Source organism: Equus przewalskii, unplaced genomic scaffold, assembly GCF_037783145.1.
Source record: "Equus przewalskii isolate Varuska unplaced genomic scaffold, EquPr2 ChrUn-10, whole genome shotgun sequence".
NCBI lineage: Eukaryota > Metazoa > Chordata > Mammalia > Perissodactyla > Equidae > Equus > Equus przewalskii.
The window spans coordinates 563,171-585,670 of record NW_027228747.1 but is presented as its reverse complement, the minus strand read 5'-3'; the positions used below and the strand labels follow the sequence as shown (position 1 = coordinate 585,670).

The window sequence follows — 22,500 nt, the reverse complement described above, 5'->3', positions numbered from 1 at the left end:
CTGGGCAGATTCCTGGGGAAGAGTCTCTGAGACTCTGAGACTTGAGTGCAGGAGGTTTATTAGGGCTGCCCTTGGATCAAACCCATGAGGAGTGAAGGAAGTAGGACTGGGGAGAGGGAGAAGATGGAGCGATATGCAGTCACAGCGGGAGCTGTGGAGCCCCTCATGGCCCTGCAGAGTTGTCCTGCCAGAGGTAAAGAGGCTGGCCCTTTAAACTCCTACAGTGACGTCATCGGGTGCTTGCTGCCCCTGCGCAGGGGGCTTGACCTTGGCCGAGGCAGCTCCTTTAGCCAGGGCAATTCTGGGAGAGGGATTCAGCCCCAGCCGATAACCCCAGCTGAGGGAATGAGAGCCTGGGCCTAGAGGGGGCATCTGGGTGGAGCACCACAGCCTCCCTTATACTCGGATGTTTGAACTTAGCTTGAGGTCAGCCCTGAAGACAGTGTGATAAAGTGGTTACGAGCATGGACATCAGAGGCAGACCAAACAGCAAGACTGGGACTTAAGCATCAGTCTCGGTGGCTTCGAGACTCCCAGATGGGGAAAGTCTCCAGGAGAGTCCGGGCCACAGTTTCCTCGTAAGTGCAGGATTCAGTCTGGGGGGTGTGAAGAATCAAGTTCAAATTCTGGCTCCACTTCCCGAGCCCGGTGACCTCGGGCCGCATACTGTGTATCAGTTCCCTCAACTCCAGAATGGGGACAGTCACGGCAGCTCTGTCACGGGTCTACAGTGAGGGCAAATACAGTAATGTGTGGAGATCTCACACAGACCCGGCACAAGGTAAGTGCCCAAAAAACCCCCACCATGGCTTTACTATACGTCACGTGGGATCGAAGCAGAATCTAACATGGGCAAAGGGCCTTCTCATGAGAGAAGGGGAAACGTGAAGAGGACTTTTGATTTGCTCGTTGTTTCTCTGGGCCTTTGCCGTGGACTTCAGCTGGGGCTTGTCAGTCACATCTGCGGACAGAGGCCTGGTGCTCTGCCAGGGGCTGGGGGAACCCCGCTCAGCTAGGAAGCCGTGGAGGGCCGTTCAATGCCAAATGAAACGCAGCAGGGTACTTTGCAAACTGTGCACTTTGAAGCACACTTATTTTCCCGTAAAAAACCATCACCTGTACTTGGGAGAGGTTCAGTAAATAGTGAAACTCATTAGCAAGTTCTTTGTTCCATGTCCAGCCCATTTGCTCATCTGAAAAATGGGGTGAGCATACATGCCAAACGGGGCTGGTCTGAGGATGTGGAAGACTTCAAACATCTTAACGGGCTATGCGAATTCGGTTATGATTGTTGTCAGAAGACTTGGCTTCAACCAGTCAGAAAGGAAAACAGGAAGAGCATGGTCTACCTTTGGGAGGAACTGTTTTGTTCAGATGTTAAGAAGGCAGCCACAAAATTCCCAAAGAGCTATCAAGGGATCACCGTTACTATTATTAATTTTCCCTACCATTGCATTGCAGGGTACAGTTCCCGTAAAGCATCTTGTTTGACTCTAACAACAAATCCTGTAAAGTCGATATTATTATCCTCAGCTCGCAGACGAGAAAACTGAGGCCCAGAGAGGTAAAATGAACGGCATGATGTTGCTCAGTTAAGAGAAGCATGAGGGGTTTGGGGCTGGAAGCCAAGCACATGCTTTGTCCACGGCAGAAAGAGTGTCTGCTCACCAGCGAAGGTTCATGAGCATCATGAGGTGTGGTCCTATGGAGAGCAGAGGTTGCAATGTCAGCTGCTGAGGAACGGGGGGTTCTGAATAGGTGGGTATCGTGTCCCTGGGGCTTTGTATGTGAGAAACATCTAGAACACTGCACTGGCTCTCAGAGACCGACTCTGCCATGCTTAGGGGCCCTTGTCCCGTTGCAGAAGAACGCCCTCGTAGTTTGACTGTGTGTCTGCTGGCCAAGGATCTGAAAGAAATGTCTGCAAACAGGACATCTCAAATAGGAGGGGAAGCTGCTTCAACGCACCCATGTGAGATATTCTAGGCTAACTCTCCTCCAGACTTCTTTTTCTTGTTTTCTCTCTGCTGGGACTGGTGCATGGAAGATTTGGCAATACAATGATAAATGTTGATGAATTAGGGCGACTACCAGGATCCGTGTAAATTACACAGACGCTTGACCAGGTCTCCCAACATAATAAAAATAACCTGTCTCTAGTGAACACATCCTCCTTCTATCTCAAGAGATCTTCATTTTAAAATGAGGACAGTGAGGCCCAGAGAGGTTAAGTGACTTGCGCAAGGTCTCAGAGCTACTTAGGGGCAGAATGCAGGTTTCTAACCTAGGTGTTCAGTCTCCACACATGAAATCAGATTAAAATGAACATTCAGGGTCAGCTTGAAAGGGAGAGGAGTCACCGAGGGCAGCTTGAGGGTGGAAGTGGAAGGAGGGAGCAACAGTCCTACCCTAGAGTCTTGGTGATGGCAGTTCTGAGGGGCTGACATTGTGGGTTACAGCCCTGGATCTCTGCTGGGCCATGTGCTCCTTCCCTCCCACCAGCCGCTTCTCTGAGTCACTGCCCAGCCACCAGCTGCCTAAAACAACGTTTCCCAAAGTACGTTCCACCAGCACAGTGCTTCTTAAACTTTAAGGTGCATATGAGTCACTGGGTGAACTTGTTAAAATGCAAATTCTATTCAGTATGTCTGGGGTGAGGCCTGAGATTCTGTGTTTCTGACAAGTTTCCAGTGAGGCTGATGCTGCTGGGTCTGTGGACCAAACTTTAAGCAGGGAGGCGTCAACAGTGTTGTACAATGACAAGGGTTTGTGGGTGAATAATTTTGAGAAAATCTGGACTAAACAAAATTAAACCAGTTTCATTACTGCAGGACTTCTCAGAGGCTTTAAAAGGCTAGTGAGTATCATTAATCTCCAAGAGGAAGAGATAATACAGAGATTGCGAAGTGTTGTACATGAGAAACAGTTAACAAAGTAACCAGAATACTTTGATATATTGGTTTACAGAGAGAGAACAGAAAATGAGGACTATTATGTCTTCGTTTTTCCCAGCTTACCTTGGTTCCAAAGTTTCCACGTTGCAGCTCATATTCAGCCCTGACTTGGCCCTCCCCTTTGCCATTTTCTCCTTTGAGGTGCTTGGGGACATGCTCATCTCCATCGGACCATACACATCCTGGCACCCCCTCCTCCTCCCATCCCCCACCCCAGCATGGGCTCCGTGCTCAGATGGCCGGGATTGAGCGCAGAATGGGACCCATGGGAATACCTTTCGCAGACGCGGACGGTCCAGGCAGCGATGATCCACAGTGAGATGCTGAACACGAGCAGCACAGTGCCGGGGCAGATGGTCATGAGGGTCTTCATGACGAAGCGGGTGTTGAAGTTGATCTTGTTGAGGGCTCCGATGCTGCGGGACGAGGCATCCGTGAAGAGCTTGCTGTGCAGCAGCATGACGCGCGCGATCAGGTACAGGCGCAGGAACATGGGGATGGACAGGATGATGTCCACATCCGCCTCCGCCCGCGAGGGTGTGTAGGAGAAGGCCAGGCGGGCCGTCCAGAAGAACTTGTACTCGCCAGGAATGGGGTGGATGGCGCACACCAGCATCTCCAGGCTGATGTAGAGGATGCGCTCGTAGGTCATGGCTATCCGCCAGTCGTCCGCACCATTGTCGATCACGAAGAGCTGGTGGGAGCAGAGAGCCCGTTAGTGTGGCCGGGCCGGAACCGCCCAGCAGCCGAGGGAGGACGGGGCAGCTGACCCACCTCAGGGCCGGCTTTGGAGGCCTCGCTTGTGTGGTGAGAGTCGTGGGTGGGGAGTCGGGAGACCTGGCTACGACATGTTCGCTCTCTGGGCCTCCATGGCTGTAAATTGCTTCCCAAGCTCCCTTCTTGCTCGAAGGTACCCCCAAACTGTTTCATGAGGAGGAAGAACAGCTCATTTGTATTAAAAACAGGTCCCTGAGCCCTGGAGGGGGATGTGGAGATGAAACAGTTTTGTTTCCTGGGTGGGTGAACTCACAGGGCTGGCACAGATGCCTCTCCCCATTCAGAAGAGAAATGGACTGGTGTTTGCTGGCAGTGCCTTGCTCTCGCACAGTGCAGTGGAGTGTTGATATGTGGGCCCTGGAGCCCGACCTCCTGGATCTGGTTCCTGATCCTAACACCAACGAGCTCTGTGATCTTGGGTGAGTTACTGAACCTCTCTGTGCCTCAGTTTCCTCACCTGGGGACAATAATAGTACCTGCTGCATAGCGGTCTCTGTGAGGCTGCAGTGGATTAGGATATACGACGTGCACAGAATCCTGCCAGGCACCCAGTAAATGCTCCGTATCAGCTAGTATTTTTGTTAACATTATTAATGGATAGGGCCTCAGTCTTTCTGTAAAATGAGGGTTGGACTCAGTGACATCTAAGCCCCCTTCCAGCCCTAACCTTCTGTGAAGCTGAGATTCCTGCTGTCCTGCCATGTGGATGGGCAAAGCAGCGGAAACAAGCATTTACTGAGCACCTGCTGTGGGTCCAGCCTAGGCTCATACGGGGGCTCACATACAGGGAAGGCCCAGGCTTCTCAAGGAGGTCCCAGCAGAGGCTTCAGGGTTGACAAGACAGCTCTGAGCATGGCCCCCACGATGAGGATCCTGGAGGGGAACTAGAAGCCTCCGGGGCCGACTTCGGTCCAGGCTGCTCTAATTAGGAAGGTGTGATCTCTGAACAGGAGAGGGTACCCAGCACAGCACCCAGCTGAGACTCCCCTCCCTCCTGCCCCAGGGCAGCCGAGCTGGAGTGTTTCCAGACCCAGGTTTCTACCATCTGTAGGCACAGAAAACACCTAATAGGCTGCTCACAGGGTTCCCTCTGCTTTTGCCACCACCGCCAGGCCAAGTCATGGCCACATGACTGCCTGGCCAAACTCTCCAAATACCAAATGCAAAGCATCCACCCTCTAAGAAAGAACAGCATCAGGTTACTATAGTAACCGGGTTCACTCTGGGCAGGAACCGAGGCAAGAGTCACAGATCCCTTTGATTCCCTGATGGGGAACGAGACTGCATGCCAGCCAAGTTAAAGAGAGGGCACACTGCTCTGCCCGCTTGACAGGAAGGCGCTGGTCCTCGGCTGTGTCACCACCTGCCTCTCAGGTGCCCTGCTTCTGTCTCAGTTTCCTGGTGCAGGGTGGGTGCGGGGCAACATGGGCTGGTGGAGTGAGAGGCTGGCGAGCTAGACTGAACTCTCACACATCCAGTTATTAGCTGTGTGCTCTTAGGCAGGTCACACCACTTCTCTGAACCTGGTTCTGCATCTCTATCATGGGACCATTAGCCTTGACTTTGTCTACCTCATGGGATTAGTGGTAGGATCCAAGAATACAGAGAATAAGAGGTAATGTCCTTTACTAACCACTCTAAAAACAGGAGGGGCGGGCCCGAAGGGCATTCATAAACAGGGTGTGGGCTGAGGGGTGGATAAAGGGCAGACAGCAATAGGTTGCAGATTGAGAGCCTCTGCTAGATAGAGCTCCAATGCAGGGATCTGTGGATCTGCAGGGTAGGCAATATGTTCCAGAAGATTCCATTGCTGTCCCACATGAGGACACCCTTATGCCTACTCCCCTCTGGCCCCTGGAACCACAGTTCTCTAAAAGTAGCCTCACTCCTTTCAGACTTAGAGCAGATAACAGATACCCAACTCTGCTGTGTCCTCACTCAGCATCCTGCTCATTCCTACAAATCACAAATCTCAGTTATGTATCTATTCGTGTTTACTTGGTTTTTGTCTGTCTCTCCCCCCAGAGCAAAGGTTCTCAACCTGGCTACACATTGCAATCACTTGGAGAGCTTGTTAAAATACCCATGCCTGGGCCCACCCAAACCAAGCAAATGTGAATCTCTGGGCATGCAGCCCTGGCATAGGGATTTTTCTTAAAGCTCCAAAGCTGGTTCTAAATTGTAACCTGGATTGGGACCCACCAGTCAGGGTTGGAGCTCCAAAGGGACAGGGCCTGTGTCTTTCTTGTTCCCTGGGCTATCTCCAGTGCCCAGCCCAGATCTTAGAACATAATAGATGTTCCATAAATGCTTGTGTGGTGAATCAATCACTGCCGCTTACTGTGTGACCCTAGGTGACTAAGCTCCCCTCTGGGGCTCAGTTTCCTCCTCTGAGGAATGAGGGGATGGATTAGATGTGCCGAGGTGCCTTCTTCTCTGAAGAGCCATCATTCTATGGTCCTCCGCAGACCCTCTGGCTTGACGCCTCCCACCAGGTGTGTGTTCTTGGGGCACATGAGCTCCCCAGGACAAGACCCACACCCGGCTCAACTCCCTCTCTCCAGGGCCTGAGACGTGCCTGGCACACAGTGGGCAGTCAGCAGGACTTTAGAGAATAAAGGGATGGGTAGGTGGATGATTGTGTCATACGAAGAAAAGGACAGATTGCCAGGGGGCCTTGTTAGCCACCCAGAATGGAAATTCCTGTAGAAAACTCACTCCTAAGCCTGTGACTAATGAGGTGCCTGACAATTCATCTTATGTCATGGGAAGAACACCTTCCTATTCCTAAAGGATGGTCCAATCTGGAATAAATTGTCCCAGGTGATCTTCAAGACTTAGAAAGTTCTGGAGCTAAGCTGGAACCAGGATCTTGAGTAGTGCTGAACCAGAAGGGTGAGGAGGAGTGGGCAAGCAGCTCCAAAAAAGGACTGTCCTGTGCTGTGGTTTCGTCTCAGCCACCCAGCCCCGGTTCTAGAGCAGGTTCCCCAGAGGTTTGCCCTGATGAATTTTGGGAGAGTGCTGAGGTGATGGGGCAGGAGCACCAGGGAGCCCTCAAGAGGTCTGCTCTGGGCTGTCACAGAGCAGAAGCCTCAGAGGCCTGGGGCCGACAAGTTTCCTCCTGACCTGGCCTGGGTTTGCCCCTTGCACACTGAATGGGGAAGGAAAGCCACATTCTCCACGTTGCCGAGTCTTTCTGTTTCCTAAGCCTAAAGCAGTGATGTCACTCATCTGGGGTATGGCCAGCCTGAAGAGCCAATGCTTCAGTGCCAGTGCCCATGGTCTCCTGCAAGACCCGCTCTTTCCTCAGATAGAGCCTTGAGCAGAGCTGGCTCCAGACCTATTCCTTCCACCACTTCATCGGTGCTTCTGAGAGCCTGTAGGATTGTCAGCCTGTTAGTATAATTCTGAGAGCTCGGCAGGGAGATTTTATGCAACAGAGCAATTCCAAACCTGCCTTCAAGGAGCTTGTGATTAGAGAGAAAGGAGAAGCAACTCAATTCAACTCAACTCAATTCAATAAAACAACTAGTACTTTAAATTTTCTAAGAGAGTAGACCTTAAGTGTTCTCACACACAAAAAAGGTAACTACGCGAGGTGATGGACGTGTTCATTAACTTGATTGTGGTGATCATTTCACAATGTATACATATATCAAATCATCACATTATACACATTAAATATATACAACTTCATTTGTCAATTATACCTCAGTAAAAAAAGAACCAACTAGGTTAGGGCACTCTGGTGATATAAATACGAATCAGACACACGTCCCATGAATCAGCGCCCAGGCTCAAGGAGCGCCAGCACAGGAGAAGGGCGTCTTGGGAAGCTTCTTGGGCGAGATGGGTTTCACAGCGCCTGGAAGCCTGCATCAGACGAACCTGGTGTGGTAGCTCACCAGGATGGTCACGGGTTCCTCCCATCCCGCTTGTGTGCTTCTTCACCTATGACTTTGCCTCTCCTCCCAGCAACAGGCACAGTCTATTTCTCAACCCCTTGAATCTGAACTTGGCCATGCGCCTTGCTTTGGCCAATGGGACATTAGAAAATGTGATGCAGCAGAGGTTTGGAAAATGGGGCTTGAGGAGCAGTGGGGCTTGAGGTAGACATGTGGCCCCGTTTTCCCTGTCACCCCAGCCTACAGCCGGCACCAGCTGACAGGCATGCGAGTGAGGCCATCCTCGACCAACTGCATGACAGATGCGCACCCCAGGTGAGACCAGCAGAAGAACTGCAGTGCTGAGTCCAGTCCAGATCGCTGACCCACACAGTTGTGAGCTGAATGATTATTGCTTTAAGCCATTAAGTTTTGGGGTGGTTTGCTATGCAACAAAATAATACATAACAAAACTAACTCACACACTTACTTAGTACGTCATTTAGAAGAGTCGGGTATTTGCCTGCCATGCCCGACATTTCCCTTTAACTTCTCATGCCATAGTCCCTAGAAGGAACTTCCACCCCCCACCCACCCCTCCTCCCCACCACAGTCGATCAGTGAGGGCTGGCCAACATTTCTCAAGTAACTGGGTAACTGGATGGGTTGCGGATCCTGATCAAGTAGCATGCTGGCTTCCCCCACCCCTACTCCCATCCAGTGGACACCTCATCTCATATATCAAGGAATAACTCAAAGCATTTAAAAAGTTATTTTGCAAGTAGTTAGTTATTTTGCATGTGGAGTATTTCTCACAGGTGAGGAAGTCAGCTGGTAGACTGAATCAAGGAACACAGGCAAAACGGAGTCCATGGAGTGGAAAGGAGAAAAACCACAGGGAGTCCGGGAACAGTGAATCTTGTTGGCAGATTTGGGGGGTACATTGATTAGCTGACAGCCAGCAAAGAGGTCAGGGTGGGCATTCCATCCTTGAATGGCCAATCGGAGCTATCAAAGAGAACAACTGAAGTTATTTATGGGTTCTCCAGAATGCTTGACTTTTAGTCCTGGCACATGGACACACAACAGGCTCTCTGTCTGTAACGTCTGCGGGGCCCTCCATCTGCGCCTCCATCTCAGTCAGACCAGGTCTGCACGCTTCCCTCAGCCGAGCTTCTCACAGAGCAATCATGTCCTTCACTGGCTCCCCATAGGGGCCAACTCTGAAAGGCCATCTGGTCACCTCAGGAGAGGTCAGTTCAGTGGAATCTCTGGGGCCCACCATGTGCTAGCTGCATGGCCCGGGACAGGCCATCCTGACAGGGGGACATGGAGTCTATCCTGGAGTGTCAGCCTGACAGAGCACTGAGCGCCAGGCCCGGCTTGAGCCCCCTGCATTTCCCTCGGAGGCCCACAGGAAACCTGCCTTTTTTTTTTCCTTTCAGGGTAAATAAGTTTGGGGTGGATTCATCGGATTCACTAGTTTTCCCCATTCTGCTTTGAAAGCCTCGAGGCCTTTCAGGTTCTTTATTTAAGCAATATCTTTCATTAAAATGTTCTCAGCTGTGAGGGGAAATCCTGCCTAGACATTTTCTGACCAACCTGAAAAACTTTCATTCTTGCGCAACTATGAATTTTTTTTTAATTAAAGGAGAGAAAATGGAAAAGGCCTTTTGTGTTCTCTACTGTTCTCTCTCTGTAGGAGAAAAACTCCAGGGAAAATTTCCATCATTTAAAAAAATGTATGCAGAAAAAAGGCAAAAGGAAAAAATTAAAGATTTTCTTAAAACCCAGTAATAATATATATATATATTTTTCAAACTCCCTGGAGCATATATTCTGCATGTACACCATTATTATGGGGGTTTCCATGGAAACGACATCAAAAGTCCTGTAATACCTAATTAGGTTTCCCCAAGGACAAGAGCTGATCGCCAGTGATGAACTCCTGGGTCTGCAATAATGGTTAACATAAAATTTCCAGTCAGCAAATGCTCCATGGAACTAGCTGAAGACAGGGAAAAACTGAAAAAGCAAAGGTCAAAAAAAGGTACCTCTAAAAGAGGCCAGCAGGTAAGTGGGCTGTCAGAAAAGTTGATCATTCTGCCACCACCCACTCTCAGAGGGGTGGGGTCCATGCTAGCCAGCTCTGTGTCTTTCTAAGAAGAAATCCTCCTCATCTGAAACTGCTGTGATGGATTGAGTCAAATGGCCCTGGGCCGTGTGTGATGTCCCACAGTGGCTCTTTGGTGGAGGCCAGAGTTCTGAGTGCCCCAGGCCGAGGTCACCTACGGTCTCCCGCAGGGTGTGTGAGAACCCACGGGGACCTTTGAGCCTGAAGTTTGTTTGGGACCATCAGAGACCAGTGGTGACCATAAACCCTTTCCTGTCCCCAGTTCTTAGAGAATGAAATCCAAGTTATAGCATTTGAGGAAGCAAGTAATTTTCACTCACATAAGAATTTCTTGATCCCTGACCATGGCACCGTTGGGGACAGAGCATTCTGCCACTGACCATCTGTGCGTGGGCAAGTCCCCTTCCCTCTCTGGTCTGCAGATTCCTCATCTGTAACATTCCGAAGGGTTGGATCCAAAAATGGAAAAAAAGGTTTTCCATTTTTCTCCTAGCTGTGGAGCCATTTTTTTCTAATGAGATTTTTTTATATAAGCCCAATAGGGGAAACAGATAAACTCAGATGTTTTCTCGTTGAAAGGGTGGAGAAGAGCATTCAAAGGGCGACTCATTCACCTCCTCCTCCAGCCAAGCTCTTGGTGGTGGCCCCTCCCACCTCCATAGAACCCTTTAGTTGGAAAACCATTGGCTGGACCAGTTGGCCTCTACCTATAATAAGGGAGGAGGTAGGTGCTGGAAATCAAGGTGCTTTGAGTCTAGTCTGAGATTCTGGATGCACAGGCATGGAGCTTCACCCAGATCAGATCGTTCTTCATTCATTCATTCATTCAGGGTGGGTTGAGTCTCTGTTCCGTAACAGTCACTGTGCTAAGCTCTAAAGATATAGCAAGAACAAGTAGACAAGGCCTCAGTCCTCATAAAGTCTACACTGTAGTGGAGAAAACCAGACAATAAACAGGTAAAGCATTTAATTTTAGTGAGAAACGCCTGCTAGGAAGAGACTAAGGCAGGGCAAAGGAGATGAGCACAGTCCGGGTGGAGGCAGCCCTGTCCTAGGCAGGCAGCCCGGGCAGGGATCTCTGAGGAGGGGGCCTTTGAGTAAAAGGTAAGCCTTGCAAAGGTGTGTGTCACAGACAGAGGGAACGGCAAGGGCAAACGCCCAAAGCAGGATGGAGCTTGGAGAGTTCGACAGATGAAAGAAAGAGGGCCAATGTGGGAAATAAGTGAGGAGTGGTACTAGACAAGGCCAAGAAGGTGGCAGGCTCAGCTCCTTGGGACCTTGTAGGCCACAGAAGGAGCCGCATGGAGGGGCAGGGAGAACACAGGTCCACCCCTGCCAGGGCCGTGTGCACTTGGTCACCCCTTTCTGAAGACACACTGCTGGTAGGTTAAACACACGCCTGCGGTAGTCTGCTTGGGCTGCCATAACAAAGTACCACAGACTGGGGGGCTTAAACAACAGAACTTTATTTTCTCACAGTTCTGGAGGCTGGAAGTTGGAGATCAAGGTGCCAGTATGGTTGGGTTCCAGTGAGGGCTGTCTTCCTGGCGTACGGACAGCGCCTTTTCACTGTGTCCTCACGTGGCAGAGAGAGAGCTCTTCCTCCTCCTTTAAGGCCACAGTCCTACAGATTAGGCCACTCTTATAACCTCAGTTAAATGTAATTACCTCCTGAAGATGCTATCTCCAAATACCATTACATGGGGGGTTAGTGCTTCAACATATGAACTTTGGGGGATACAATTCATTCCACAGTAGTGTCCTTATGTGTCAAAATTACCCCAAAGCCCCACTACAGGCCAAGCCAGGTGATTTTGCACATGCTGTCTCACCGCAACCTCACAAGCTTCCTGTAAGGAAGAATATTATGCCCATTTTGCAGGTGAAGAAACTAAAACCCAGAGAGGTTAAATCAGTTGCCCAGGGCCCTGCAGTATTCTGTGTGACTCCAGGTCCCACGCCCTTTCACCAGCCAGTCTGCCAAGCAGAACCCTCCATGTCAGAGACTGGCCAATTCGGGCATTACTTTGTTTTACTCTAAAGAAAATTCAAGCCCGCTCTTTAAATGTTCATTTCTCAGAAGAACCTTCACTGACCACAGAATCAAAACAAAATTAAAACAGGCTGGGTCTGCGACACCCTGCGAAACCCGCCTTGTCATTAGCAATCCAGATGGGTCCGTCTGTGGAACTAAGACAGTTGCGTCCATTTCCACAGGCAGGATATCCGTGTGTCATCTTCCCCGTCCTCCTCAGCCCTCCAGTGAGCAGATCTGGCTGTGGAGTCCCCACTGGGGAAGAAACCGTCTTTGTTTAGGAACCCACCCAAAGCTGTTTGCTAATGAAGAAGATTCCTTTCGGGCAAAGTGGGGGTGAGGTCAGAGGAGAGCAACACAGGGCGTAATTTCTCTGCCCCAGAAATGAACAGGAATGTTGGAGTTTGGGGGTTGCAGGCTGAGGGATCAGGAAGTGAGGGGAAGTGGCTGGGCAGCACCTGAGGCCAGTCCTGGGCCAGAAGGGAGGATAGAGCGGCTGCCACCGACCCCCACCCCACCCCCACCCTGAGGGAGGAAGTCATGAGACTTTCAAGAACAAGACTATGCAAAGTTCAATGCCATGTTGTCTGTTGTGCCAACAGCAACATCACCCCCACCCGGTGCTTCCGAACCACAGAGAGGTTGGCTAACCCGAAGGCCTTGATCGTGGGTCCTGTGGGGATGAAGCGACCAGGGGGTGACCCACTGCCTACAGGGCTCACTGTGTGCAGGATGGAGCTGGCGAATTCAGCAGAAGTAGGAGTTTGGGATCAGAGGAGCTGCCAGGAGAGAAATGGAAGTTCCCAAGAATCTCCAGAGACCTGGGAGAGACACTGAGTCCCTCCTCGTGTGGCGTGGGAGTTCATGCCCAATTCTATTTGAAGCAGTTAGGGCAAGGCAGCCCCAGCCCACGCTTGGGTTAGAGTGGCCATGCCCTGGTATCGTGACCCGCCCTCCCCTCATCTTCCACCCTGCTACTGAGCCAAGGGTCTAAAATGCAAACCAACCACGTTACTTCCCTTCTTAGAGCCTTTCAACGACTCCCCAGAGAGTTCAGGATCGAGTCAAACCTCTTAGTTGTACTTGGCAAAAGGGCCCTGCCCCCACGTGGCCCCAGCTGCCACCCCCTCAACACCTGGCATCTCATTCCAGCCAAACCAAGTCACTCGTGATCCCTGAACTTCTGTCCCTTGGAGTTTTGTACAAGCTGTTCCCTCCCCTCAGCTTCTTCGCCCGGGAGCTCCTTCTCAATCTTAAAGATCCAGATCAAGTGTCTCTCCTTTCCGCATGTCTTAGCTGGCCTCTTCCCAACCCCAGGCAGGGTTAGGTACCCTCCTGGGAGGTTCCCAGTCCCTGTGCCCCACATTGTCCTAGAGCCAATCCTCAAATAGCAGCTGGGGACGGACGGTCAGAAGGTCTGGAGTGCTAGCCCCAAGTTTGGAGGAGATGGGGAGGGCGCAGGGTGGCCGCCTCCATTAACAACGATGACACCAGACACGGCGTATTGCAGCTTACTGTGTACCAGGCCCAGTGCTGTGTGCTTTACAGGCATATGTCACTTAGTCCTTAACAGGGCTCTGGGAGAAATACTATTATTCCCATTATACAGATAGGGAAACTGAGGCCCAGAGAAATTAAGTAGTTTGCTGAAGGCCATAAAGTTAAAATGGGCAGACCTAGGCTGTAAAGCCAGGACAGACAGGTTCCAAAGTCCACAGTCTTGACCACTGTGTCCCGGTTCCAGGCTGTGCAAGCGGGCTTGTGGGCCGACCCCGGGGGGTTTGTCCACTCAGTCCAGGCCAGCGTGTGTTTCTGGGTCTCTACGTGCTTTGGCAGATCAGGGAGCTGGAAACTGTAGGGGCACCTGCTAAGCCTGGGGTGAGAAGAATCGTCTTCTCAACAGGAAGTTTCTCAGAAGTTTCCATTTCGTTTTGACACAGGAACCGATCCTGCCGAATGTTTGCGGGGTAACAGCGCGGTCACCACCGGCCGGAGCCGCTGTAACTGGAACCTGCTCACCGCGGGGGAGGGGCTCTTTACCCTGGCGCCCAGGGCGTGTCGGCAACTAAAAATAAAAAGGTTTCTGGACCTTTCAACAACCTGGGGAGCTGAGGAACCAGGTCACGACCAGGTGGCAGTGGTGGGCGGGGAATGTTTGTTTTCCCCTAAATGACTAACATGCGCTTCAACCCATCCTCAAGGACCCGCTCCCCTAGGGGCGCTTTCCAGCCGCCCAGGGGGAGGGGCCGCCGCAAACGCCAACACTGCCCATCCGGTGCTTCCGACTTGCTGGCTCAGTCTGACGTCTTTTCGTTACATGAATTCTTAGTCCTCCCAACACCCCTATGAGAAAAGTACTATTATTTTCCCCTAGCTTACAGATGAGCCGACTTCCCCAAGACTGCCCTGCAAGTGAGTGGGGGAGAGAGGATTTGAACCCTGAGTCCACACTCGCATCCATTAAGCCTCTGGCGCTGCCAGCTGAGCCGCCTCACTGGACCGCCTGTCCACCCGCTTGTGTGCGCCCGGCACTCACGCTAACGCGGGGCCCCTGGAGGACAGAACGTCTCCCCGGGCGGGTACCACCACAGGGCCACGCGCAGCCCTCAGGAAACACAGGCTGCCCAGAGGAACGGGTAAATGGTGGCAGATATTCTGAAAATGTGACACGTTAAGGTGTCAAAACTCTATCAGTGTGACCGTAAAGAAAAACATGTTTAATAGTTCACCATTGCTATAATTCTCCTAGGGCAAAATAGCCCTTGCAACATACGAACGAGGTAGAGAGAGAAACCAACGGATATTTAAAAGAGAACAGCTAATAATTAAAAAAAAAAAAAAAACCCAAACCTGGAAACAGCCTGAATACACATCAGTAGGGAAAGAGTGGAATCAATTATGGGACTCATACTGTGGAATATTATATAGCTGCTTTAAAAAATGAAGTGGATCTATTTGTATTGACTTAGAAAACGTCCATGGTATATTATTAAGGAAAAAGAGAAAATTGCAGCGTAATCAGTATAGCGATTCTTCTTTTTTAAAAAAGCAAACACCAACATACAAAAACAAAAATCCCTGTATATGTATATATATTGGTATATTTTTGTACATACACAAAAATGGTGAATGTCTTCTGATTAATCACCGAATTGTTAACGCCAGTACTTCTGAGGAGGGGGGGGTGGGAATCACAGGAACCATTGATTATTTTTTCCTTTAATAATGAAAACATACCTCTGTGTTAAAACAAGCTTATATTGCTTTTGTAATTTCAAAAACCCAATGAAGTGGTTTTTTGCAAAGAACTGTCTTGGGGAAAGCCACTAGTTGGGCCTAATGGGGACGTTTTAAGCATGGCCATTCTTGGAGGGACAATGATCTCCTGAGTCCTTTCCTGCCCTGTAATTTTCCGTATAGAGCTTTGAAGCCCCAGGAGGCCGCCCCCAGAATTTTGTGAAACAAAGCCCTGCTGGAAGGAGTTAATAACTGGGCTCCTCTCACAAGGTTCCCCACTCCAGCGCCAATTTCATTACCTGTTCCATAGCCCTTCTGATTAAACTACTCTGTGACAAATACTTCCAATGTACAACAATTGAACAAAGGCCCTTATTTCAAGGTCCACCTCTTGTGCACATTTACATTGCAGGCACTGAAAGCCACATTAGTCAGCAGCCCGCCCTGCTCACCCACCTCGGGCAGAGGCCTGGGGTCCCCGCGGGAAGAGGTGTGTCTCCTCGCAACTGATATCATCATCATCGTGCTCCACAGTTCCCTCCATTTAGAAGGGGCGGGGGCTGGACAGGGCACAGGGGCCACAATCACCAAGGTGACTGCTGGTGGTGAAGGCTCACGGGGGACTTGGCCACAGGGTGCCAGGTGCAGTGCTAGGCTCCATGGGTTACAATGGAGATAGGACGCAAGTTCCTGCCCAACCGGGAGCTTAGAAGTAAACAGACCTAAACAAACGTAAGGCTACGGAGGTGACAGCTTGGCGATGAGGGGCAGAAGGAGGATGAGCACTGATGCAGCTCAGGGTCCTGTTACACTGCATCGTCAGTGCCCATGTCTGGTACTGCCCTGGACCCAGACTCCTGGGGCTCCTGCATTGGGTGCCCCCCAACTCGAGGGCCATGCTCCATGCCTCCTCTGGTTTTACCTCACCCCATGGAGCCAGGAGTCCACAGGGCCAAGGGGCCATGTCCACCTACACTTTGTAAACCACCACTTGGATACCCAGGACCCCGAATTCCCTGTGTGAGCCTGCTTCCAGGGCCTGCACCACCTCTTCCCCTATCTGTCCTCTGGCAGGCACACCGCGGCTGCTTGTAGATGTGGCCCTAAGCCTGAGAGGTGGCCAAGAGGCACAAGACTCCTCAGGGTACTGGATGAGCCAGGGGAGGAAAGAGCATGCTGGGACTGAGGGCTGGGGGCTTGGGTGCCTCCATCTGAGACTGGCCCCAGGCCCTGAAGATATCAGGGGTGAGTCTGTCCATAATCCTTTCTGACTGGCTGGGGTATCTATATACAGCAGCAGCAGCTATATTTTCTAGATTGTTCCAAAGTCAGGCAAACAGGACCCTGATACTCCCTCTCAGACAGCCTGTCCTACCTTCCTCCACTTTCTGCACCAACCCCAGGCTTCCGGACTTGCTCTGAAGTGGATTCTGCAGAACACTAGTCTTTTGTAGGAAGCACCCTAAAAAGGGGTCCAGTGGCCCATGTTTGGGAAATGACTCTTGGAGATTCGCTAGGCTTATCCACATATTAAAGGTTCTGAGGCTTCCTAAAGAAAGAAAACTGGTCAGCTTTGAAATGTAGTTTGTCAAACTTATTTGACCACGACTCTTGTTTTGGAGTGACAGCTACTAATGCTTCCAGGAAGGCAGGAAAGCACAGGGTGTGGAGCATTCACTAGAACAGATCCTTGAAATTCACCCTTCAGCAATCTCTGCTTTGTTTGAACCAAGATGGCTGACAGTCTTCCTGAAAGGCACCACATCCTCCCCCGCCTTCTTCAACAGGGCTCTGCTGAGCAAACCAAAGATGCCACGCCAGTCAGTGTCACCTGGCCCCGTCCCATGGCCTGTCAGCCAGGAACATCCACATGCTTTGTAGGTATTTTATTTAATAAATACGTACACAGTACTTTCCAGGTTCCGGGCACTGTTTCCGATGCGTTACAAATATTAACTCCCTTAATCCTCATAACAACTCTATGTGGGGGCCCTTTTATGATCCCCATTCAAAGATGAAGAAACTGAGGCATGATGAGGTTAAGTGACTTGTCCAAGGTCACGCAGCTGGTAAGTGATGGAGTCTGGATGGAACCCAGGTAGGCTGGCTCCTTGTGTATTAGTTTTCTATTGCTGCTCTAACAAAATTAGTGATTTAAATCAATACAAATGTGTTCTCTTCCAGTTCTGGAGGCCAGAAGTCTGAAATCGGTCTCACTGGCTTCAAGTCAAGGTTGTTAGCAGGACTGGTTCCTTCTAGGGCTGGAGGAGAATCCATATCCTTGCTTTTTCCTTGCCTCAAAGCCCCTTCTTCCCAGCTTCCTCCCGCGCTCCTGCTTCAGTTGTTGCATCTCTTACTTCTTCTGTAGTCAGATCTCCCTCTGCCTCCCTCGGACAAGGACACCTGTGGTTACATTTAGGACCCACCCAGAAAGCCCAGGATTATCTCCCCATCTCCAGATCCTGAGTTGGACCACACCTGCAAAGCCTCTTTTGCTATATAAGGTAATATTCACTGATTCCAGGGATTATGGGCTGGATATTTTGGGGGGCCATTATTTGGTCTATCACACCATGCTTTTAACCATTGTGCTAGGTTAGTTTAATTTTCTCAACAATTCTGGGAGGATGCTGTCATTATCCCTATTTTACAGATCTGAAGGCTAAGGCTCCAAGAAGCCCACTGAGCTGCCAAGGGTCACCCAGGTAGTAAAGCACAGTGAGGACAGATGTAGATGACTCTCTCCTGCACCCCGCATCCGCTGCTGGACGGCTCAGGACAGGTGGAGCCCCGGGGGGTTCGGAAGCAGCTGCTGCTTTTGCTACCCTCCAGACTTCCAGACTGGACCCCTTTGGCATCCTAACCCCACTGAAAACCTGATGAGAGCTAAGGATGTGCCTTCCTCAGAACAAGATGCATTTAAACCTCATTTTTTGCAGATAGTTTCTGGGAGTTCACAGGCCCTAAGTTAAGATGCTCGCTCTTGAAAGCAAGGTCTCAAAGAAGTATTTCCATACCCGTGTTCACAGCAGCGTTATTCATAACAGCCAAAAGGTGGAAGCAACCCAAGTGTCCATTGCCAGGTAAATGGATAAGCAAAATGTGGGTTATACATACAGTGGACTATTATTTAGCCTTGCAGAGAAAGGAAATTCTGACACATGCTACAACATGGATGAACCTTGAGGACATTATGTGAAGTAAAATAAGCCAGTCACAAAAAGACAAATACTGTAAGATTCCACTTATGTGAGGTACCTAGAGCAGTCAAGTTCATAGAGACAGGAAGCAGAATGCTGGCTGCTGGGGTCTGTGGGAAGGAGAGAAAGGGGAATTACTGTCTAATGGGTACAGAGTTTCAGTTTTGCAAGACGAAAAGAGTTCTGGAGATTGGTTGCACAAGAATGTGAATTTACTTAACACCACTGAACAGCACGCTTAGAAATGGTTAAGATGGCAAATTTTATGTTATGTGTATTTTACCACAATTAAAAAGAAAAAAAAAGAAAGAAAGAACACTTGCTCTAAGCTGAGAATTCTTGGCAGGGTAGGGATCACAGCTCGTCCCTTCTTGTGGCTGGTGCACAGTAGGGGCTCGACAGATGTCTGCTGTGACCGCTGAACGGGCTGAATGGGCAATCCTGCTGCCTCCCCCAGCTGTGGGCTGGCACTTGGAGAAGCCCTACACGCTGGTGATTAAAAAACCATCCCCAGCTTGGTTAAAAACAGAAACAATAGAAGCATTGAGAATTGAGAGTGGGGTGGATGCAGAGAAGATGAGAATAAATCCCATTGCCACTGTGGGAAAGAGTGGGGGGCTCTACCCATCCTTGAGAGGCATCTCAAAAGGGAGCAGGGGTTCTGCTGTTAATTTGACAAATAACTGGAGGCCCCCTCTAGCTTGAGAGTGATTCTGTGACTCTCCCACGGCTTGAGGCACATGGAGTGTGTACCTCTTTTGTCAAATGAGCGGGGTTATAATAGTTGAGGATTTTTTAAAACTTCTCTGCTGTTTGCATGAATTCAGGAAGACTAAAACCTGCTCCAAGAGCTGACTTGTGTTCCTTTGGGCACTGTGCCAGCCCCTCAGAGATCACCTCACCTGCCAGCCTGTCTATAATATCCTGGCCGTAAAAGCATCTTTCCACTGGGCCAGGGGGACAGCAAAGGAAACAACGTGATTGCAAGAAAATCCGAGCCAGAGTGGCAGGTGGCAGTTGTGTCATGATCAACGGAGGGTGAAACCACTGAGGGTTCAGAATCGATGGTGGGTGTAGGCAGACGGGCACGAGAATAAGTTCTGTCACCATTGTGTTAAAAATGGGTGGTGCTCACTGTGGGAATCTTGAAAGGGAACAGAAGGCCCTGATGCTGCTAATGGGTGTCCCTTTGCAGACGGTCAGGTGACTCAGGCAGCACCTCGGGGTGTCCCTTTCTCTGCCATGCTTCCACAACCACGCCAAATCCTCTCCCTTTAACTGGGATTGTATTAAATAGCCTCTCAACCAGCAACAGAAGGAGGTGGGCTCTTAGTGGAGCCCAGTCTATAAATACAGGGTAACAATAGGAACCAGAATTTTCCACAGGAAGCTGGGTAGGACTTGCCCTCCCCAAACAGAGTATGAAAGATTTTCACAGGGATTTCTGCTACCGTCCTCCCCAGTTAGAATCCCAGAATGGCAATAACAAACTGATGAGTTTATTCAGGTAATATCCATGAGACATAGTTCTCTTTCAAAGGAAGGGAATTTGTATGTTTTGCTATATCTATCCTTTATTCCACTTTAACTGGTCCCTAAGATGCTTTAACTATAGCAAGAGGGATTCTGGTTACAGAGATTGTCAAACCTTGAGAAACAGAGAGAGACGGAGACAGAGATACATATTGGAGAAATTCTCCCTGGGGAGGTGTTTTCAAAACGGAGTCTGGACCCATCCTTCTGGGAGAGAAAGTCTGGTCTGGATTCCAAAGCCCTTTTCAGTCTTTTTCGATTGACCAGCCTTTCCTTGCCTGGGATCCAGGCAGAAGTTTGATGTTTTTCTATCCCTGAAGGTGTTGGCAAAACTAAAAGGTTTCTCTGCACACACTCCCTCCTTCAGCCAGGTCTCAGGAGACTTCTGGCGTGTTCCTCCCCATCTCTTTCATTTCCAGCCTGATCGAGGGCAGTTCCCTGGGTTATGGTCATTGGTTCTGCACTAAGGGCAGGAAGCCCCTACCCAAGACCGTTGCATTCATGAACATTCTCACCACAAACTCTCAGTAGCCAATCTTCCCATTCCAAACGGATAGGGGCAGTTCAATCCAGAAAGAAAGGGCTATTTAAAAAGTGTAATAAATCATGTGCCCAGTGAGGTGTCGGGCATGCAAACCACTGACTGAAAAGTTGGAGAGTTGCGATTGGAGAGCTGTGTTGAATAGCTTGCAACTGCCTGGTTCTTTCTGCTCACAGCAAAGGCCCGGGGTCACTGTCCCCACCTCTCGGCCAGGGGATACCCAAATGTCTGTTCCTTGGAGAGAGACTGACATTGAAAAGTTCACACCTGGATTTCCATCCTGCATCCTACAGCGAAGGGGATGATGGGGAGGGTTGGGGGGTCATGGGAAGACAAAAGCAACCAGTGAGGATGGCAGACCCCAGTGCAGCCTCCAGACAAAGCCAGCAGGCTTGGGAACTGGCAGGCTCCACTTGAAAGTTATAAACCACATTAAGAGGATTACCATTAATGATAGTTATTAATGTAAACCTTAAATTCTCAATAAGTCATTAATAATACTTTTAATAAAGAAAGAAAACAACAAATCAGTATTAAATCTTGTAACTTATTCAAGATGCTAGGAACGAGCATCAACAGTTTTTCAAACCAACTGGTTTAAAAAAAAAAAGGCAGAAATAGAACATAAAATGCCTGCAGTGAAATACCTATAGGACTGGTTGGAGCAGTAATTTAGCTGACCTAGTCAAGGAATGCCAAAGACCGGAAGGTAAAACCCAGCCCGCACCAGATCCCCAAGGTCAGCACGGTGGGGAAGGGGTGGATCTAGTCCAGGGTTTGCAGATACTCCTGAGAGCATCCATCATTCCATTGCACTCGATTCCTGGATCCCTCCCTTCCTCACTGATGCGGTGCAGCCATTCCTCAGACACGTGCATGGTACTGTCCCAGGTGCTGGAGACACAGAACCACTGGTTCTGCCCAGTGGTTTCCTGTGGTGCAGAATGAAGACCAGTCATCTTCTCAGGGCCTGCAGGGCCCCGAGGGGTCAGATTCCTCCTTCTCCGCAGCCTCCTTTTGCATGTCATGCCCCTCGCGCTCTCTACTTCAGCCACACTGGCCATCTTTCAGGCTGTCACGCTCATCTGCTCCTTCCTGACCCATAGCCTTTGGGCATGATGTTCCCTCAACCTAGAATGCTCTTCCCTTCATGCTATGCCAAGTTAGCTCCTATTCATCCTCCCATCGATTAGATCAATCCTAGGCTACTTGTGGTACTTATTATAGTTGCAATTTTGCTTTTGGTGCAATTATCTGAAAAATGATCTGTTATGAGATGGTAAGCTACTTTAGGGCAGAGGCCACATCTGCTTCTATCTCCTTTGTTTCCCCAGAGCCTGCCCTGAATACTAGGTGCTTAACAAATACTTGAATGAAAAAATGAGGCATACCTTCAAGGAGCTCACACCCAGGCAAGAGAGACCCTCTTGGGTCCTCCATGTAAATGACTCCATCAGGCCTTTCCTACAAGACCAGTTTTTAGAGTGAGGCACTGGGTCCTCTGGTGGCGGTCAGGGACCCTCTGAGACGAGAGAAGGCTTGGACTCTGGAGGGTAGACGGTTGTTACGCTCAGTGTATTTGACTATTGCCTTTCTGGTCTCCAAGTCAGTCAGTTATGCAGCTGTACTGAGCCCCACAGGGAACAGGCGCTTGGTCCACGGTTGCGTCAGGAAGTCGCAGGAGCAGCAGAATTCCAGAGGGTGGGCACCAGGCATCGAGGTGCCACAGGAGGGAGGATGCCCTAGTGCAGAGAGGGATACCAGGCTCTGCTCTCGTGTCGGCTTCAGGTGACTGGAGGTGCCTGCCCAGAGTGCTCTGGGAGAAGAATTCTGGGAAGACATTTGAGCTCATCTAGAAAGAATGCTGGGATCAATTAGTCATGTCTGCTATGGTGCAGTATGGGGTCCTAGTGGCTTGCGTGTCACATGCTGGCAGCCCTGCTCTGAGGAGGCAGGGGAGCCTGTTCACTGACCTCCACTGAGCTCTCTAGAGCTTCCTCCTGCCCAGTCTCTGAAGGCCTGTGCTCTGTGCAGAAAGGGAGGCCATTTCTTCACAGTTAGTGGTCATGGTGGATTTGCCACAGTTGGATGGTTCCATAAGTAGACAATACTTAAGTTATTGAGGGAGGCATCACCTTAGGTCATTCACATTTTTCACAGAATGTTCTCTGAAACACTGCTAATGGAACCTTGTGAGAGAGTGAC

The 22,500-nt window shown here is 50.0% G+C and overlaps 1 protein-coding gene across 6 annotated transcripts in view; it reads right to left on the bottom strand.

The window, feature by feature from the left end:
• Nucleotides 1–22,500, bottom strand: part of KCNN3 (potassium calcium-activated channel subfamily N member 3) — a 185,133-nt gene that overhangs the window by 64,370 nt on the left and 98,263 nt on the right. For all 6 annotated transcript variants that reach the window (XM_070607353.1, XM_008523136.2, XM_008523135.2 and 3 more), the window contains exon 3: nt 3,230–3,648. In XM_070607353.1, coding sequence (XP_070463454.1) covers nt 3,230–3,648 — 419 coding nt within the window. The remainder of the gene's footprint in view (nt 1–3,229; nt 3,649–22,500) is intronic.